The 22,670-nt window shown below is 33.9% G+C and overlaps 1 protein-coding gene across 1 annotated transcript in view; it reads left to right on the top strand.

Moving 5' to 3' along the window:
• LOC150108900 (chromatin remodeling protein domino-like) overlaps nucleotides 1–22,670 on the top strand; it is a 731,915-nt gene that overhangs the window by 591,171 nt on the left and 118,074 nt on the right. The window contains exon 39 of the mRNA XM_090410792.1: nucleotides 5,869–6,045. Within this exon, the coding sequence (XP_090266918.1) occupies nucleotides 5,869–6,045 (177 nt within the window). The remainder of the gene's footprint in view (nucleotides 1–5,868; nucleotides 6,046–22,670) is intronic.

Consider the following 22,670-nt stretch of genomic DNA (forward strand, 5'->3'; position numbering starts at 1 on the left):
TCCATATAAATAAATTTATATGGAATAAGAGAGAAATATGTTTAAGTTCACTTCGAACCATACCAGCTTTGTTGATTCTGTTGTCTATTTCCATATTTAATTTGGAACTTTGTGTTGTATGCAGCTAATTTAGTGTTTTGACTAATTTCTCTCTTATTCCATATAAATAAATTTATATGGAATAAGAGAGAAATATGTTTAAGTTGACTTCGAACCATACCAGCTTTGTTGATTCTGTTGTCTATATCCATATTTAATTTACCTTCTTCACTTAAAATCGTGCCTGAAATGTTTTACTTTCTATAGTTCTCCATTCACAATGCAGTTGATATTTCTTGAAATTTTCAGTTATACAAATTGCTACAAGCTGATTCATTTGAATTTGCAATTGTAATCTTCAGAAATCTTCAGAAATTCTTCCTTAGATTTTGTACAGCAGTGTGTATATCATTTATTCTATGATCTGTTTCCATATTTAATTTTGCACTTTCACTACAGAATGCACCCAAAATATCTATTATGTGTCGAAGCTTAAGTGCTAGGAAAAGTCATGATAAAAGTTTAATGGTGTGAAAGAGATTAGGATATGATTAAACATAGTATTTAATGCTTCCAGTATTTCATTTCAGTTACAGAGACGTCTAGGATTTCAAAATGAGACATCTTTCATCCACTGTTTCAGTTAGCTTTGTGCTACTTGTGTGTGTGTTACAAGCCCAAAATAGTTGAACAGCCTTTGCAGCTCAGTTGATTTTGACAATGCTGTTTTGTTGAAATAACCTCGATTCAAATCTCATTCAGCACATGAAGAACCTTTATCAGGTATTTTCAGTTGAGGTTGAGTTAGTCAGTTTGATATCAGTGTGGCAAGGTTCCAAAAAATCAGGTTTGTAACCTACAAAACAACAAACTGACCAGAAAAATGCACATGCATTTGACAGCTGTATAGACAGAGCAGTAATTAGGTTTTAAAGAGCCACATTATTTGGCCATGACGGGCTATTAAGCCTAACATGTTAGAGAAAATGGAAAATAGCTTAACTGTTTTGCTTTTCTGTAGGTTCTCCATTGATAATGTAGTTCATGTTGTCCATGATTCTGCTTATTTTCACAGTTTTAATTACTATAATTATTATCATCATCAACCTTCTGCTAGAAAACATAATTTTATTTGTTGATGTGATGGCAATGGCTTGAACTACTTAAATTATCCAAATTACCAGAATCTACACATAAATAATGCAAAATATTTACTAAAATAAAAAGCCAAAAGGCTTCAGTTTGGCAGTGCAAAATTATATAAGTAAAGTGGATATTAGATCTGGTATTATTTCAAAGCTGAATGTAGAAACTATGAAAGTTTCATAAAGTAAGGCAACTTGTGAATGTCATGTAGTGTATTCTCTTAAGCTCTCTGGTCAACTTACTTTACAAAACTTTCATAGTTTCTACATCCCACTTAAATAATGCTGGATCTGATATCCACTTTACTTATATAATAATGCTAAATATGTTTAAGGTTGGTTTTACGTTTGTGAGGAGAAAACCAGACCTCATCCAGGGGATTAAAATATGTGAACCATTTCCAGATTAATCACATAATTCATGTTGCTAAATTAGATAATTGTTGTACATAAATGTTATCCTTAGGCCATAAAAACTGTCTAATTCCATTATAAATTAATCACTTCTATAATAATCCTTTACTGAAAGCCATTCCACATATTTTACCTTAACAGTAAAAGAATTAACTGTGTATGTTTGCGTTCTCTTCTCTTTTTCAGCTCACTTTCTTCTCCTTGTTCTTTTCTCTTTTAATCTGAAGCAATAAACTCTTATTTTTTGTTGAGTAAATTCATCAGATTACAGACTAACCAACCAGTATCATGATTATCCCCTTAGTATTTTCTGAATATCTTCAATTTACTTGACATCCCACAAACTTCGGCAACTCTGGAAGTTATAATCCAGTACTGGTGTAACAAAAAGACTTGTATAATGGTATCATAATTTCCTTTCTCCTACCAATTTCTTTAGGTGAATGTCAATACTTATTTAGTAGGTTTTCATCAGTAGATGTAAATTCCTACATGGAATGTCATCAATGGCTTTCTTGTATCCATTCCCTTGATTTATTTCCTTCAAGACTTCATTATAAAAATTGAGCAGATTTGTCATAATTGATCTTTCCCCTTAATGAAACCATGCTGTGTTGGAAGTTTATTTTGCACTTGGTTAGACTATAATAAATTTAGTTTAATCCTTTATCCAAGTGTAAGCAAACAAAGTTTGCACCTGAAAATATCTTCAGGACTGAGGTAAGGTGTTACATCCCTCGGCAACTCGTAGCAAAGGTGGATCAAGATCTCATCACTCCTTGTCTCAATATCTCCCATAATGCAAAGCACGTCTCCTTGCAGACATGCATATTGCTATGCATTAAGGCAGTGTTTCTCAACGTGGGGTGTATGCCCCACAGGAAGGGGGGGGGGGGGCAATTCGAAAATGTACATGTACATATTTATATTATACTTTTTCAGAACTTGGCTGACTATTATGCTAGAGGAGGGGGCATCAAAATCTTTGAGATGTTGAGGTGAGGCATGATCCAAAAAAGGTTGAGAAACACTGCACTAAGGGAAGGGCCACTACCCAGACCGGTTTCGACCTTTATTGAGGTCTCGTCAGTGGGAGGCAAATCCAGAGTGGTGATACTAAGCTAGACGCAATGGAGAGGTCATATTTACCTGTATGAGTTAACAACCGGTGTACCGCCTTATTATTAAATTACTCTGGATTTAGAGAAAGATGTTGGAAATTTATTTTGCACTTGGTTAGACTATAATAAATTTAGTTTAATTCTTTATCCAAGTGTAAGCTTGATCCACCTTTGCTATGAGTTGCTCGAGGGATGTACCACCTTACCTGAAGCTATTTTCAGGCACAAACTTTGTTTGGTTATACTTGGATAAAGGATTGAACTAAATTTATTAAAAACCATGCTGTGCTATGCTCAATAAGTGATCTCTATTAAGAATATCATGGGTATTACCATTACACTTGCATGACCTTAATAATGATAATATTTTTCACGGTTGACCATGATATGTTTGTACTAATGAATGCAACCTCCTAACTGAATTTTCCGATATGTATGCAACACATGACTGTAGTATGTTGTATTGCATTGGTACTACCCACAAGATATATCTTATGCACAAGAGATCAAATATAAGGAGAAAAAAAATAAATACAAATATTGTTCTTTCTATCTCTTACTAATTGGAAACAATGAGAAATCTCTGATACATAAATATGCAAAAAGTAGCTCAATTTGATAGTTATGAAAAAATAGAGTGAATGCACATTTTTGTTTAATATTTATTTTAAGATGGGATTTTTTTTTATTTATTGCTTATGTCTAAGTATATACTTGTCACTAATAGGCAGTATGAAATCTCTCATTTCAACTGGGGGGGGGGGATAATTTCTATCTTCTTTCAGAAAATCCTAGTCAAGAGGATTTGATCATGATTTTGTTGCATTCCAAAGAAACTCATGCCAGTGTAGATATCACAATAAGCAGTATAGTGTACCTACCCACTGTTTTGTGTGTGTGTGTGTGTGTGTGTGTGTGTGTGTGTGTGTGTGTGTGTGTGTGTGTGTGTGTGTGTGTGTGTGTGTGTGTGTTTTGTTATAGGGATTTTACTAGAATGTGCTAGTTAGTGTGAGTACTGTCTTTGTTTATCTTGTATGTTTAATTTTCAGTTATGTATTATAGAACATTGTAGAATTTGTTTTACAAATTCTAAAATGTTCTATAACATTGTAGAATTTTAATTCTACAATGTTATAGAAACCTAAAGAAACAAGATAATCCATGGTGGTCACCACTTAAAGCTTTCCACACATGTACTTAACAGTTGAGGGAATAGACTCTAAACCACAAGAAGTCTCTTCCCTTTGCTATTCTAATGGTGTGCCATGAGCCAAAACAGCCATGAGAAGACTGCTATTTTTTCTTCATTATTGTAAATGGCTGTAACACTTAGTAATAGGAAGGGCATTTGTTATCCAAATCTTCCATCTTCCTTTAGGTCTATAGCTTGCAAGCCTAATCTATAAATAATTTTCACTACCACAATTGCTGAATATTGTGTTTCATCTGATTCTGTATATTTGATGTCAGTAACAGATGTGACTCTTTCCAACCTGAAATGAGAGTGAATCACACAAAGCAAATTAAATCATCAATGCGATTAGATATACTAAAGGGTTCTGCCTAGATCCTGGGATTGAAATACTCAAAACTAAGAACCTGTTGCTCAGAAGATTTCATTTTCTTGGTACAGAAGTGAGAAAATGATTTTATTCATACTCTTTATAGGAGGTTTCACTTCTATATTTGATAGTGATTGCTCTTGACTTTTAGTCTAATTTCAGTATAGGAGTATATGACTCGTGCCGATGAAGGCTGTCATTGACTCAACCAAGAGAATCTTGAGAGGTGTTTTGCTGTGAAATGACACTATTTTTGCTTCTATACCAGTTGCTTGTTCTATTCACATTAAAGAAATGTATGAAAAATTTCACTTTCTTGATTAAGTGAACTACAAAGATAAACACAGATAGCTAATTTGTATAGATTTGAAAGTTCATTGTAATTCTGGAGAAGCACTCCATTTAAGAAATGCCATATTTTCTTTGTGATTTATAGAGCAGAACCTGTAATCATCACCATTTAGAAAACATGCCATAGAGAGGCTCAATCTTACAGATTTAAAAATATTCTCCATAAAAGTTTAATGGATCAAAATAAAATTCTCTTACCAGCAGTTAAATTGTGAAGCAGTTTGTTAAGGGCATTAGACGTGAATGGTTAATGCTGTAATTCTCTTTTCTACAATACCCATATCTTTCAGATGCCAAGCTGAAAGCTATTATTTTATAGAGCCATACTTAAGGAAATTGATAACAGACAATTGAAGGAACATTGACAGGATTTTTATGATTGGTGTCAAAAATACAATAGCAAAAAGTTTTGGGAACAACAGAAGATCCTAATTTGGAAAGGACAGTTGAAAATGCAATGAAGAATTTTGAAAATTAGGTTGTAATAGATGCTTGAGGTTCATTTTTTAGCATTGTCATTTCCCTGAAAATATTGGTGCATAGTAAAAAGATTTCACAAAAGATATAAAAAAAAATTAGGTGCCAGAGTTGATGAAATATTATTGTGATTGCAGATTTTTGCTTGTGTTTAAAAAAAAAATTATGAGTCCAGCACCTAAGAAAAAGACCATAAAAAAGTTCAGTCATAAAAAGTAAAGGTATTCCTCAAAAAATATTAGAAATTCTAATAAACATTTATTTTTATATGTTTATTAGAATCTCTAATAAATTTATTTTTATATAAATATTCTTCAATTTTCTTCAGTTTTTAGTTTCATTTTATTCATATGACTTTAATTGTAGATAAAATAAAAATGCAAATTTGGTTGTTAGATAAAATAAATATATAACACAAAAATTAGTCATAAATTATTTGAATGAAAACCCTGCTCTGCAAGTCTTGTTTTGTAGACCTGTTTCTGATAGAAAATTTCAATATCTGACATAATAAGTCTTAACCAACCAAACAGCCATATGGATGAAATATATCAAATAATTTATGCTTGGCATCCATGTATTTATTGACATGTAAACACATCATGGCCAGTACAGTGGTTAATGAGTTTTAACACTGTATAATATGAAATAATTAGACTTTACTGTGCATGTGCACGCACACGCACGTGTGTATGTATGTATGTGTGTAATCATGGAAGTATGTTATAACCAATAGCAAAATGTCATTTTTTTTTACAGGCTGCTGCAGCAGTAGCAGAACAACAACTTGCAGTCCAAAGGCAACAGCAGCAGCAGCAGGTTCAGCAGCAAGCATCAGTTGGTGCACAAGTTGCTGGAGCAGCAGGCTTGATTCAACATCAAGCAACTCAAGCTGTAATTGCAAGCCTCACTCAAGCACAACAGTTACAAGCCATAGTTAGTTTCTGCCTTCTGTTTATAGTTGGATAAATTCCATATTTGTATTATGAACTTATTTTTTGGTTTTTATTCAGAAAACACACTAGTGTTCATTCTGAGCTTAGAGGATTTTTTTCTCCAATATTATGTTCAAAATCCTTTCCTTTTTTTAAATGACTTAATCTTTTTTTATCTCATATGAATGCTGCTGAGGATTTCTTCATTGTAGAATAGCCATCTAATCATATTTTAATGACTAATCACTATTAAGAAGGATACTAGATATGTCAGTTCAGAATTACTATTTCATTACTAGTTTCCTATCATGTTTTATTCCATGTTGAGCTGTTGTATAATTGCTCCTAATGTCATCATTTCATCTATGTGTTATTCTTCCTCTTAAGTCTTTTTCTTCCCAGTTTTGCTCAGATTCAACTCAGAAAACCTGTTGTGTTAATATCTCATCTTCCATTCTTCTCAGGTGACTATGAAAAATTAGCTTTTTTTTACACATTGGTGATTATTAATAACTTCATTAAAAGCGAAAATATTAGAAAAAGAGTTAGGATTATTGGATTCAAGTATGTGAGTTTCACATTCTTAAATATTAATAATGGCAAGTAAGACATATGCTTGAAACAAAAATGACAGGAAAAAGATTCAGTGGAAGGCCAAGTTATAGGTGTGCTGATGGGTGTGCATTCAGAGTGCAAGAAAAGAATGCCTATCAAAAGTTTCTAACCAGTCACCCAGCAGCTTCTCACAGAGAAGCTGCTGGGTAACTTGTTAGAGATGAGAAAGAGATGCAGTGTGTAAAAGTAGTTAAAAAAAAATTACAGTAAGACTAGTAAGAATGTAGAAGATAAATATCAAATATTATTTATAAATATAAATGCAAAAGGCTGAGGGGGGGGGGGGGGGAAACACTTAGCAACTGGGGAAATAGTACTGCTAAAAGAAATCAGAGTCATGAACAAATGCTCATCAAATGAAGTTGCAAATATAGTGATGCAGCTTACATATATGCTGCACATTAATTGCTCCATATTGTATGAAATTCCTTTTACACCATGCAGTTATAATATTTTGAATAGTTTTCACTTGGTAACATTACTAAATGCCTCTACGTGATAATATTAATAATTCTTATTATATACAGGTGATTTCTTGACTATTTGTTATAAAGTAAAAATTTGGTCTTGGCAGCTGTTTTTTTATTTTTATTTAGTTAATCCCACTTCTGAAACCTATAGTAACCCTACAGTACATAGATGGAGTCAAAAATAGATTTTTCAAACCAGATGCCTCAGATAAGCAGAGAGAAATTGGATCTTACAACCTTGGTTTGAGTTAAATTCCTCTTCTTCATCACATTTCCTTTCATTTTTTCTTTTTGAATGCCATTTTATTTAGCTTTTACTCAGTTTTATGCCAGCCTGTTTACCAAGCAGATAGCTTCACATCTGTTCCATGTAACATGCTCAATTTCAAATCTCATTAAAGCATAGATATTTGTATAAGTTTTTAAGTATTAGATGATTTTTATCATCCAATGTGGAACCACCATTCTATTTTTGGAGGCCTATAGTGGCATGAAAAAATGTATGTTTGGTTTTGAGAGCAGAGGATTATCTAACCTTAATTCTTGCATGGTAAGATTCATATAAAAAAAAATATGTTGCATAAATCTGAATACTCAAAAGGGGGAAATTCCCCTGTAATTCTTACATTCAATTTTATTCCCCCTCCCCCAACAATCTCTTGTTCTTTTCTGTAATGAGGTCTCTGCTCCTCTGAGATGCAACTTCTAATGAAGCCTTCTGAATTATAGAGTGCATCAATGTAAAACCTTTTACCTGCATTTTAAACATTGTCAAATATCATTGACTTTAACTTCTTTCCATGTTTCAGATTTCTCATGAGTTTCTCCATTATTGAAATGTATAATACTTATGATTACATTCTTCCTGGATACTTTCATTGTAATACTGCCACTTGACTACCTGATTTTGTAATTTTTCAAAATAATTGCTCCAGAATCTAACATATGCTTATCTTCAGTTTTTATGTATCTTTAAATTATTACTATACCTCCAGGAGTCAAGTACTCATTGAGCAAGGTCATACGTTACTCACACTAGCTGTCATATTGTCTCTTTAACTCATTCACACTAGATGCACTCATGATTGTATGAGAGAAAAATCCAACTCTCGCATCTTTCTTAACTGCACAAACATAACTTCCACAGATGCCCCCTTATCCTCTCCCCACTTTACATATAACGAAAAATGCTATCACCCAATATCCTATGACAACCTCTCAAAAGTTTATAGACCTCTATCATATCACCCATCTTTCTTCTGTCTGCCAGCATCTGCAGTCCACTTACTCTCAATCTGTCCTTGTAATGTGCATTCCATAATCTTGATATCATCTTTGTAACTCTTCTTTGAAGCCTTTCCGCAGCTTCTTATCCCATTGGAATCCAGGAGACTCAATTGTCACACAATTCTCCAGGTGCGGTCATATCATAGCCTTGTAAAGAGGCAAAAGTACTTCCATATACTTACATATCAATGTAAGGATATGGAAGTTCTTTTGAGTCCTCTTCAATTGAAGTAGTTTCTTCAATTCACACAAAAACACAAGGAAATAAGTGAATAATATTTATTCAAAGGCCATATATTTTGTCCTGAAAATTGCAGGCCATCATTGTTTGCATTCTACTTAGTATTAAATTACTGTTTTGCCACTGATGATGGCCTGTAATTTTCAGGCCAAAAGCTGTGGCCTTTAAATGAATATTATTCACTTATTTCCTTGTCTTTTTGGATGAATTGAAGAAACTATTGAACTAATATTACTCCTTCTATCCTTATAAAATTAACTAAAAATGGGGAAGGAGAGTGAGTGAGCTTGTTTCTTCTTCACAGCAAAAATCAGAATATCTCAGTAGCACCTATGACATCACACTCTGAATAACAAGCGAAGAGTAGAGTGTATACTGATATCACTCAAGACATCATATTCCAAATAACAGCTAAAGAGCATGATGGTATTCATTATAATCACACCTTTTATCATAGGTTCTTTAAACAGAAGAAAAGTTCTTGAACATCTTACAAGTGAACACTGAAAATTTCACCATTTTGACCTTTTTTTTTCTCCTTCTTCTTTTAACCCTTTTTACAGCCACTTCTGGCTATAGGTTTCTCCCAATTCTCTCCATCTGTTTCTATCCTGAGCTTGATGGTACCAAAGATTTCCAATTGTTTTTCTTATATCGTCTGACTATCTTCTTTCAGGTCTTGCAGCTGATCTTTTATCTTCATATGGCCGCCACTCCAGTAAAACTTTTGTCCATCTATTGTCCTTGAGTCTTGCGATGTGTCCCACCCATTTCCATTGCTTTTGAAGTATGTCTCCTCCAATAGTAAAAAATGTTGCTTTAGCTCTTATTGCTTCATTTCTGATTTTATCTCTAGCCTTATGTTATGATATCTTTCCATTCTTCTTTCTGTTTTTTTGCATTTTATCTATTATTTCCTTTTTTGATTGGCCAGGTTTCTGCTCTGTATGTCATAACAGGCAATACACATTGGTCAAACAGTCTTGCTCTGTTCTCAGGTTTTATTTTGCTGTTTAAAAGTCTCTAATTTTCCAAAAGCTGCCCATCCCATTCCTATTCTTCTTTTCACTTCTTCCATGATTCTTTGTTTCTTCGTTGTTAACTATTTTCCTAAGTATACATACTCATCTACATAATCTACATACTCATTTTAACCTATGGTAAATAAATACTTGCCGATTAAGTACATCAGAAAGAAAGGATTTTCTTCTTAAATCTTGCAAATAGAGCACAGATAAATTACTTAACGAAAGCTTACTTTAAGAGTTCTTTCATTTTACACAAGGCATTCCCCTTCAGTGTCTGAATTCCAATTTTTGTCTCTTGTATATCACTTTCTTTCCACCATTACAGCAATTTTGCTCTCTCTCTCTCTACGTTATTGTTTTACTCACACTATAACAGCCAATGCGATAAAGAAATAAAATAACACTGCTAATACCATTACATGTGTTATTTCTCCTTCCTGCTTGTCACATGACCTTTAACTAATCAGACTTGACAATAATTATGTAAAAGACAAGTTCCAAACAAAAAGTCTGACTGTGATTATCACATATTGCATATTATCTTCACAAACTTAATAAATGTATCTCACAAATTTTAAACAAACAAATTGACATTAATTAACAAATTAACAGTAACAGAATAGTATATAAAATACATTGGTGTGTCTTTTATCATTTTTTCATATTGAAATGTTTTTCCTTCTTATTTTAAACATAATAATGATGTTTCTCATTATTAGTATGTATTAATATAAAAAACATTCTTACAAATAGATCTAAATACATTTGATAATCCTACAGCCTCCATAAAAGTATGGCATCAATTTCTGTATATGTATGGCATCCATGAGAATACACACACACAATTTACAGACAGTATATACTAGCATTGATGGTGCTGTTGTAGTTGGAGGATTAAGTAAGGGAGATTATGAGTTGTAGTGGAATAATGTGTCTTCCCACAATCGGTCCTTGGAGGTGTCATATAACATAACATTGGTATTTTTAATCTGTTACCAAGATTGAACCTTTTGCATCATTTTGTATATTATGGAAAGATATGAGGAGAAAGTAGGCTTGCCAGACGTCCCGTATTTTACGTCGCATTTTGCTGTCCCATATTGTACTTGTAGAGACATCCTAATGTCCTGTACTTTTAATGAAAATATAAAATTATAAATATGTTAAGCGATTATAATTTTCAATATTCTTTTCGAATAATCTAACTTAAATTGATTTGTAAGCCATAAAAACTGACAATTTGAGGAAATTAATTGTATTTTCAGGTTAGAGCAGTGGCATGGTGGCGACGGTCCCTTTCATTGGTCACTTTTTATTTAGTATAAGCATTTTATTTATAATTCTGTACAGATATATTGCATTTGCTTATTTTCAAGCAGTTCTTATTTGGACATTGTGCAGTGCGGTATCAATACAGTATGTGGATGTTATTTCAATAATTATTAAAAAATAATATCTTGCCTTTTTCTAATGTGCAATATTTGGTTAATACATAAAATATATAATTAAAGGTAAATTAATTTTTTTTTTCCCTTAAGACCTTAACAATGCCAAAACTAAAGTGCATTTTTAATGATGATTATTCGAAAGAATGGAATTTTATTGCAAAAGGAAAACATAATGACGAAGTTGAATGCAAAATCTGTAGATGAACATTTAGTATTGCACATGAGGGACGATCGGATATTACACAACATATTAAGACTCAGAAATACAAATTGAGTATTTTGAGTTCTAGTTTCAAAAGTATTAATACTTATTTTGTAAAACCAAATACCGGCAATGAAAGAAAAGTTGTTGTTGTTGCCGAAATAACTGCGGCATTTCATGGCATAAAGCATCATCATTCTTTTGGTCAACCATGTCCCGTATTTGATTTTCCAAAATCTGGCAACCTTAGGAATAGGGCAAGAATAAGAATAATACTCTTGCCCTTACGTTACTCTGTTAGGCTTTCCAAAGCTAATAACAGGAACAAGTATCTGTCTATTAAAATTGTTATATTTTTACATCTGCATAAACGGATTTTATCTCTTGGAGGAACATCACCTGATATAAGGCTGCTCTTCCTCCAAGTACTGTTAAGTCTTTAACAGTGCTTGGAGGAAGATTTTGGATCCATCTGATGAGAGCTTCATCTTTTTTTTTGCAGTAGTTGCATGCAGTTATTTCAGTTTTGTGACTGCTGTTCTTGATTTGGAAGCAGATTATTTTTTTCTATGTAGATGGAATTTAGAGAGTTTCTCATCACTATACTTTATTATTTTTTCTTTAATTGTGCCCTCTCTTTTCCTTTACTTGCCTGAAATGGCTCTTGAAGTTTGTGAACACTCCTGAGTCCAAGGAGCCCTCATTCAGCAATCCTTCTCTATCTGTACATTTTTTATCACTTCCCTTTTTAACTTTGTTTAATTTCATCTGTTTTTTTGTTATTATTTATGTTTTCCCTTTGATGACCTTGTTTACATACTAAGTTATTAGGGGTGTTGTACTTGCTTTTCTGTTTCCTGCTCTGATTTTGCCTTCTGAACACCTTCAGGTTTTTGCATTTGGTTTCTGTTTGTTAATTTATTACTCTGGTTTTGTTACTATTTGTTTCGGCTACTGATGTTCCTTCCATGGTTGACTACTATGATGGTTCCTGCTGTTCTGTAATTTTTAGACTTTTTTTGTTGTTGTTGTTACACAGATACCGTAGAAAATCTCTGCCACAGAGCTCTATACATGTGCCATTGCTTTTCAGTTTGTATATTAATGATATTGAGAATGGTTTGCGAGTAAATATCCAGTTGTTTGCTGATGATGCTAAAGAAGGGCAAGTTAATAAAGATAATGTAGAAGTCCTTCAAGATGATTTAAATAGATTGATAGTGTGGATAAAGATAATGTTTATGATTTTAACATACCAGAATTATGCACTTTGGGATAAAAGATTGCAGGTTATGTATTATATTTATAGATACCGTAGAAAATTTATGAGGGTTGGAAGTTGGGTGTGTTGTTGGACAGAAAATTAAAGTGATGATTTAGAAAACATATTGTAAAAATGGGCAAATACTGTAGAGGACTCAAATATTAGGAAATAAATACATGGATAAGCTGTTATCCCTCTTTGATGTTTTTTTTTTTTTTTTTTAATATTTTTATTTAACAGATATAATTAATGTGCACAGAAAGTAGTATTGGGTCACTTAAGTGTCAAAACTAGATTATCAGAAGGAGACCACATAGCTTTTTAAGGAATGAGGATAACTCACTGTGGCATCCAATCTAAATTAGTAGGTATCTAGAAGGTATTTACCTGGATACTGAGTAAACAAGAGTGGGACGGCAGTTTGGGATTTAGTCTTCCACATAGATGAAAATGCAACATAAAATAAATAAATAAAAGATAAGGATATGCTGAATGTGTGGAGTAATTACTTTCAAAGACTGTTAAATGAAACATAAAAAAAAAACTGTGGTGGAAAATATTCTAGAGGAATACAGATCAGTACTTGAAGTACAGTATAGATCAGTACACAGCACTCTTTTCTCCATTTCTAAGCTCCCCCCCCCCCCAATTTACAATTGCCAACTTTCCCTTCCCATGACATTTGTTGGAAAAAGTCATTCGTCTTCGTCGTCTGGTAGCATCCTCTAGCAAAAGGGTTGCAGCAGATGAGCAGCTCTTCTCCATTTCTCTCTGTCTGTCTGTCGCTTCCATCATTCTTAAACCAGTCCATTCCACAATGTCATTAAACCACTCTCTAGTTGGTCTTCCACATCTTCTCTTCCCCTCAACTTTCCCTTGTAATATAGTTCTTGTCAGGTGTCCCAAAGAACCTCTCAGAAGATGTCCTGCAAATCTAGTCTTTCTTTGCATAATATTCTTTAGCAGTGTTCTTTCCATCCAAACTCGTCTTAAAACTTCTTGATTCGATACTCTTTCTGTATAGCTAATCTTTTCCATCTTTCTATAACACCACATTTCCAATGCATTAATTCTTTCCATATCTCTCTTTCTTAGTGTCCATGACTCACTTCCATAACTTGCAGTACTCCAAACTGTTGCTTTAACTATTCCAATTCTAATGCCTATTTTAGTGTTCTTGTTTATTAAAATTCTCTTCATTTCCATAAATGCCGATTTAGCTTTGCCTATTCTATTTTTAATGTCCAACTCTGAAGTTCCTTTCTCTGAGATCCAGCTACCTAAATATTGAAATCTTTCCACTTCTTCTAAAATCTATCCTCCACATCTTATTTTTACATTATCTCCTATTTTTCTACCCATTGTCATTATCTTGGTCTTTTTTTGTGTTAATTCTTAGTCCATACTCTTTACAAGAGTTTTCAATTCTTTGAATAATTTGTTGTAACCCATTTTCACTTTCTGCCATCACTACTACATCATCCGCATATCTTAAGTTATTAATGATTCTTAAGTTATTTATTTTTCTTCCTTCTTCTACATCCTCAAGTGCCTCTCAAAACATTTGTTCACCATAAAAGTTAAACAATAATGGTGATAACTTGCATCCTTGTCTGACTCCTCTCTCCACCGGGAATTCTCCTGTTTCCTCTCCATTTACACATACTGACGCTATTTGTGACCAATATAATCTCTTTAAAATTTCCAAGTCATAAGAGTCAATATCAGTATTTTCTAGAATGTCAAAAAGCCTTTCATGTTTCACTGTATCAAATGCCTTTTCAAAATCTAGAAATCCCAAAAACAACTTTCCACCATGGTTTAGTGTTTTCTCCCCAATAATTCTTAGACAAGTTATAGCCTCTCTAGTTCCTATGTTGGTTCTGAATCCAAGCTGTTCCTCATTCATTTCTTTTTCTATTTTATTCCTAATTCTCTCTAAAATTATTTGCACCAGAATTTTTGCTGTGTGAGTTATAAGACTTATCGTTCTAAAATTGTTACAGTCTAAAACTCCTGTCTTTTTTGGAATGGGGATAAAAATTGATAAAAGTCATTCAAAAACCTGAAATATGCAAATGCAGATAAAATATAATCTGGAAAGATTATATTCAACTAGAAATGCTCAAGTGTGGAAGTATAGAAGTTTTACATACTGCACTGCATAATTTAAAAGGGCTAGTGAGAGTGTCACATTCCAAATGATTGAAGTAGCACTCTCATAATATCCATTTGTATAAAAGAAATAAAACAATGTGAGAATTAGAGGCATCTCCCTGCTGTGTTTTCCAGGTAAGATTAATGCAGCCATACTTCAGAACTGGGAAAGGGAAACTTGGAGAATAACAAACTGGATTTAGGCCAAATAGAGATTATCAAAATTCGTATTTTCACATTACGACAAATAGTTTAGAAATCATGAGCATATGAAAGGTCTGTTGAAAGAAGTGAGAAAGTAAAAATTGTAGTTTGCTACCTAGATACGACAGTACCGAGTTAAGGAGGGCAATGATAGCAAATGATTCCATGCACAGGCTGTGTAGAAGAAATGGGTGCAAGTTTTTAGATGTGGGTGGCAGAAAAGACGTATAAGAGAGACAGTCTGCACCTGAATTCATTTTGCATCAGGAGCCTGGAAAAATACTGATTGGTATAAGACCTAATGCAAGAGAGTCAGGGAAACTGGATCATCGAAGGAGGAATTGGAAAAATGTGTGTGAAAGTCACCTATGGTATGCAAAAATGGGGTGGAAAAATATGCTTTGGGTTTGTACCTTTTGAGTATGTCTTGGGGGCGTGGGGGAGAGAAAATTCTACAGCAAAGCCAAATAGATTGCCTATCTAATTATAAAAATAGGCTAGGTGGTAATTTCTTATTTGTTTACACAAATGCCAGGAGCATGAGAAACAAAGGGATTGAGTTTGTTGCTTTATTGAATATGATGTGGCCTAAAATTGTTGACATTAGTGAAACCTGGCTATCAATAAAGCAACAAACTCAGTCTCTTTGTTTCTCATGCTCCTGGCATTTGTGTATACACATAACAAATTACCACCTAGCCTATTTTTAGATATGGTAACTGGGATCAAGTGTAATGAGTATACTATTTTTAGGAATGACAGAAGAAGTTGGAGAGGAGGGGGGAGTATTACTAATGATATTAGATGACTTAAGTCTAGTTAGAGTAGAAATGCAATGAAACAATAGTAATAATGTCCTATGTAACAGAGTTTGAGGCTATCTGGTGTGAAGTGAAGGCTAACAAAATGAAATATATGGTAGGGTGTTGCTATAGACCTGGTGGCTCAGTTCCAGGGGATGAAGAAATGCATCACCAGTTTAACCCTTATGGTTACCAAATGAGTGATCATTATGGGTGACTTTAATTACTCAAATGTTGATTGGGTAGAAGAGAAATCTCATAATAAGAATGAACAGAAATTTATTGAATTGTTGCATGACAACTTTCTCAAGCGGCACGTGAAAGAAGGAACTCAAGGTCAAAGATCATTGGATTTGTTCATAGCATCAGAAGGGGTCTCTGTTAAGAATATGACTATTTTACCACCAGTTGGTGACAGTGAGCATGTTGTGCTTTCTTGGGAAGTATCTAATTATATTAATGTTCCCATTAGAACTGGTTACATATTGAATTACAAAGCTGGAGATTATGTTCAACTTAGAAGAATACTATCTTTGGTCCCATGGTATCAGTTATTGAATGGGGGAAAATGTCAACAATGCATAGGAATCTTTGAAAAAGTGTTTAAATGAGGTGATATTTGAATGTATTCCTAGTGTTCAAAGAATAAACAGGTTGGGAGTGAAATGGATGTGCAACCTTATTAAGCAAGAGATCCACAAAAAGAAGATGATGTGGAAAGAATATCATGAGAATAAGAGTCAGAGGAGTTATGAAATATATTGTATACATTGGGTGGGAATCTTCAGATTTATGGTGACCAGTGGTGTATACCTCATTTGGTTCAGTCCTTGGACCATTGTTGTTCATTGACATTAGGAAAGGTCTAACATGAGATGTGCAATTGTTTGCTGATGATGCAAAGATAGATTGCAATCAGGGATGCTGCTGATATCCAGCACTTACAAAATTATTTGAATAAGCTGTCATTTTAATGTTATTAAGTGTAAAGTTATACAATTTGACGTGATGAGATTTCCAGCAACATATTATATTAGTGGGGGTTATGCTACAAGAAACTGATGAGGCTAGGGATCTTGGCATAATGGTGGATAAGAATTTGAAGTTCAAAGGTCACATAGCAAAAGTTTCAAATACAGCCGAGAGGATAATTATGATGTTGAAACAAATCTTGACATGTAAAGTTAACGAAGTCATTTTTGCCTCTTTATAATGCTTTGAAAAGACCACACCTGGATTATTGTGTGCAGATTTGGTCTCCTGGGTTCTAAGGGGATAAATTAGCTATGGAAAGGGTGCAAAGAAGAGTTACATATATTATATCCAGATTATGGGATTTTAGATTATGAGGACAGATTGCAAGTATGTGGAATACAAACTCTGGTTAACAGGAGAAAGAGAGATGATATGATAGGCGTCTATAAACTTTTGAATGGGTGTTATAGGATATCATTATTATTATTATTATTATGTGACACCTCCAAGGAGTCCAAAGACTCATTGAGAGAGAGAGGGCATCTACTCTACAACTTTCCGTTTACACCAATGCCATCTGCTGCCCACCACTAGTATATCCACAGACAAGAACAAACATCCATGCCTACGGTGGGATTTGAACCTACACCATTTTGGCTGGAGAGTGGATATGCTAACCACTTGGCCAACGATATCATCTGATGAAATTTTTTGTTTATGGAAAGTGGGAAGAGAACACAGGGGCATCCATGGAAGTTAAGTTTGTTCACAGTCAAAAAAGAGGTAAGAGCTAGGTTTTTCTCTCATAGTGCAGTGAGTGAGTGCAGTGGCACACTCAGGATTTAATCTTGGAGGGGGCCGAGCACTCAGGATTTAACCTTGGGGGGTTAAATAGACGATTCGCAAATACACACTACGCATCGCATACGACCTATGACTGAGCATCTGCAGTGATCGCTAATTCATAAGTAGTATAGAAATAGAAGATACCACACAACATAAATAAAAAAAATGAATTTTAATTTGGAAAAGATTTTTGGAAAATTTTCTAGTGTTTTTTCCTTTTCTTTGGGGGGTGCCCGGGCCCCTTGCCCCCCCCCCCCCCCCCCCCCCCCCTCTGGGTGCACCACTGGGTGAGTGGAATAGTTTGCCTTTAAAGGTAGTGAGTGCACCTAGTGTGAATGAATTTAAGGGAAGGTATGAACAGCTGGTTTGGGTAATTTATAGCCTTCCTCGATGAGTCCTTGACTCCCTGGAGGTCTCAGATAATAATAATAATAATAGAATGGGATCTGTATTTAAGTTTTGTAGATTTGGAAAAGGCACATGACAAGGTGCAAAGAGAAAAGCTCTTCAAAATGCTAGAATTATATGGTGTAAATCACACATTACATCGAGCAATACATAGTCTATATAGGAGTTATAAGTCAGCAATTATAATAGAAGGAGATACTGGAATATGGTTTGATGTAAAATCAGAAATTTGAATATGAATCACATTATGAAGAAAGTGACATAACACCTGATATCAAAACTGGAGATGTTATACTTGTAAATAAATTCATAAGAAATGTGGAGGATTTCTTAACTAAACAAAGACATAATGAGCTATCAAGATGAAAGCTGTTCAGAATACTAGAATTGTAGGATGTAAACAGGACATTATATTGACCAATATATAGTCTGTATTTCAGTTATAAGTTAGCAGTTAGAACCGAAGGAGGTACAACAAGATGATATTTGATATAAAATTAGGCATGAGACATTGATACACACTATCTCCACTGTTGATAATCATGTATGAATCATGATGAAGGAAAGTGGCATAAAGCCTATATTTTAGAGATGTTAATCTCAACTCTTTATTTTATGAAGGTGATATTATTATTTATTATTATTATTATTATCTGAGACCTCCAGAGAGTTAAGAATGACTCATTGAAGAATACCATACATCACCCACACCAGTGCTTCCATACCCTCTCTTAAACTCATTCACACAAGCTGCATTTACCACTTGTGGTGATTGGCAAACTTTTCCATTCATTCAGTAAGAGAAAAATCTAGATCTTTGCCCTTTCTTCACCACACAGAAGCTTAACTTCCACAGATGCTCTTTGTGTTCTCTCTCAAAAAATTTCATCAGATGATATCCTGTAACACCCATGGAGAAGTTTATATACCTCTATCATATCACCCCTCTTTCTCCTGTTTACCAGTGTCTGTAGTCCACATACTTTCAGTCTGTCCTCATAATCTATGTTCCATAATCCCAATATAATCTTTGTAACTCTCCTTTGCACTCTTTTCCACAGTTTCTTTATCCCCTTCCAAACAGAAGACCAAATCTGTGCATGGTAGTCCAGGTGTGGTCTTATCAAAGTCTTCTAAAGAGGCAAAATGAATTCCTTATCCTTACATGTCAGTGTCCTTTTCAACATTGTGATTATTCTATATGTTATGCTCTTAAATAAATACAGTAGAAGTCTGCAGGACTTTTTAACTAAACTGAATTTCTGCTGTAAGAAATTTGGCATGAATATCAACAGTAAAAAGACAGAGAGATAAAAATGACAGACAGAGAATATTGAAAATAGACAGGAACATTGAAAACATCAGCTGCATCCTGAATGAGAAACAATTAGAACAAGTAAAATATTTTAGCTACAGTAATATACCATTTTTCCAACCTTCAGAATAACAACCCTTATTAATTGCCTTGCATGTCAACTGACTTCTCTGTAGAGCACTATGTGATGGTACTTCAATTATCTAAACACTCCGTTCTGATAATTGAAGGGTTGGATAAACAGTAGATTACTCTATTTAGGCACTGTTTTTAGTGAAAATAACAAATATATGTGGAATTAGACTACAAATACAGAGCAAGTAAAGTTGGAACAGTTGGGGAGTTGACTGAGTAAATGTTTATGGAATAAAGTCACACACTAAAGCAGCTATATACAAGACTTTGTTTAAGCAATTTTAATTTAGTAATCTGAGAGCTTGATTAGAAATAAAATATTTAATCAAAGAAACTAGGTACCACAGATATGAGAGTTCTGAGAAGAATTAGTTGTGTTAACAGATGGCATCAATGGCAAAATTATATTAAAAATAAAGATATTGGGAAGGAACTTGACATTGTTAGCATTCAAGAATGCCTGAGCAGAGCTTATCTGAGGTGGTATTTGTCACCTCTGATTGAATAGAAAGGTTAGCAGACCATCTGTGTGATGCCAGAAGAAAACCAATATCTAGGTGGATTGATTTGGTTAGGAGTGCCTTAGAAGAATAAAATATAAGAATTAGCAGTATTATCGGAAGAGTGATAGATAATTTTGAGGAAAATTGTGAATAGGAAGTTTATAATAATGTAAACTGTTCATATATTACTACCATAGTATGCTGTACATCTTTGAGAGTACATATCAGGAAATTGTTGATTATTTGGAAGTGATGAAGAGATTCAGAGGCAAATGACCATTATAAGAATAGGGTAAAGGTTTGGTGATTACAAACTTTATTGGATAGAGAAGTGGTAATATGATGGAAATAGGTTTTATAGAATGAGTTTATAAAGGATTTCATAAGGTTTTATAGATGATAGGCAGAGAAGAGAAGATATGAGAGACATACATAAGTTACTAAAATGATTTTATAGAGGAGATGCTAGTGAAAACTTTTCAGTATGTGGACTGGATGAATTATTAAGAACAAGGATTCACTTCTGCAAGTGGTGTAAAGGTAGTTAGTAAGTGTGAGGAGGCTGAATTTTTTGCATGGAGAGTAGTAAATGAGTCGCTTACTAGATATGGTTGGTTGTTAGTGCCTCTGTTGGTAACTGAGTTTAAGGAGTGGTGTGATAGGTATTATGGTTAGTGTGGTCTCCTGCAATTATGCTTTGGACTTCATTTGGATGTTTGTGTAATAATAATATTGAAAGTAAGTAACAAAGTTCCCCTTATGGAAACTTAATAAAGAAAAAAACTTGATCTGAGCAAGGACAACTGCAATCAAATGCATATATGGCCTCTTGTTTTAAATCCTCATACTCCATGGAGGTGCTATATAATAATAATATAGAAAGCCTTAAATGTTGCAATTATTTGTATTAATCATTTGACAGCATTAACTCACAACACCACAGGAACAAAATAAATATATTTTATTGGATTTCAAACTAACATTATTAGTTAATGTTAAAAAAAAAAAAAAAAAATGTAGAAAACAAGGCAATAATTTGTGTTGTGTGTGTGTGTGTGTGTGTGTGTGTGTGTGTGTGTGTGTGTGTGTGTGTGTGAATCCCACCCATCAAAGGTTGTATATGTTTATTCCTTTGCACTGTTTTCATCCTTATTCTTATATGAATTGAATATTTATTTATCCTGCAAAACAGGCAAACCTTTCAGAAGAACACACACACAATTTACAAACATAATAAACTGGACTCATAGCCTTAGTTACTTAAGTGATAAATCACAAACAAATAATCAAACCTTTACTCATATATGGTGCTAATGTACTATAAGTTGATCAACCAACCTCTCGTGTATGGGCCCAACATTAGAAAATAAATAATAATAAATAAAAAACATACTATGTCCCCCCCCCCATCACACACAGGGCCAAATGAGATCCAATCACCCACAATTTCTTTTGCAAACTCCAAACCTGGAAAATCTAGAAGTCATTTTCTGATTACTAGTGGCTTTAAGAGATGAGAGATTCCAGAGCTTGCTAAGCTCTGGAATCTTTCATCTCTTAAAGTCACATGGAAAGTCTAGATGACTCTGCTGACATCATACACCTCTACAGTGTAGCATTCTTGAAGTAGAAGCACATGCCTTTATTCCTACACACTGTACATTAGTAATGATTAATTCACCTCCTCTCTTTATTGCAAGGTCAGTGTCCTCATTCTGATGTTAGTTCAATGGTAGAGTTCTACTGCTGCCATTCAACTTTTATTCTGTGTATTCTTTATGACTTGCACTGTTGCATTATATCTTCTGATGTACTTTATTTGTGCATAACAACGTTATTGCACAGCATAAACCAAAATTTCCATATTATGATAGTCCACTTTTGCAATATGAACCAAATATTTCTATATTATGATAGTTTACTTTGCAGTTTCCTTGTCATCGCTTCTTCCATGAGTTCTATAAACTGAGTTCTGCAAGATATTGATTTTTGTTTTGATTAAATTAAAAGATTCAAATCCAGGAAGGAGGAGAGTTTCACTTTTGATCCATTGATTTTAAGAGGAAACATGTGCAGATTTTGCACTGCAGCTCCATTCTGAATGATGCAGCAATAAAGTCTATCTCCTTTTGTTCAACTTAGGAAATGGGTCTTGTTGCTGTCTTTATTGGTGTCTTTTTATCAAGTACTCATCCTTAATACAAGTAGTCCTAGAAGAGCATCTAGGCACTAACTGACAGAATTGGGCTATCCAAAGACATCTGTGATTTATGATGATATGGAAAACTGTGAATAGCACATTGTGAGGAAGACATAACCCAGAACAGACTGCCAAGCAAATGGCTTCATCCATCTAGCACAGTGCAAAGAGTTGGGGGGGGGGGATCTTGCTAAGGACTATGGCAAAGTTTAGGAAGAATGAATATCTGCTGTTGAGGTTTAAGTGAGCTTTTCGAGAAATGAAAGATATAATCCTAGAATTGATGAGAAAGAGTAGTGGCTTTTGGGAGAAAATAGAAAACCAAGGTATTGCCACTCCTTCAGAATTGTATATTATACAAGAACATACCATGCAGTGAAAATGCAAATTTCTCAACCTTCTTTCTTGTCTGTGCTGGAGAGGAGAACAGGAAGCATATTCAGTTTCATCACATTGATATTTATGCCTCAAACTTGAATAAAGAAATCAACTGTTTGGTTGAGGAAGTTCTGCAACCGTTCTGTA

Source organism: Typopeltis vanoorti, chromosome 2 (assembly GCF_054136105.1).
Source record: "Typopeltis vanoorti isolate ZY-2024b chromosome 2, IOZ_Tvanoo_1.0, whole genome shotgun sequence".
NCBI classification, from domain to species: Eukaryota; Metazoa; Arthropoda; class Arachnida; order Uropygi; family Thelyphonidae; genus Typopeltis; species Typopeltis vanoorti.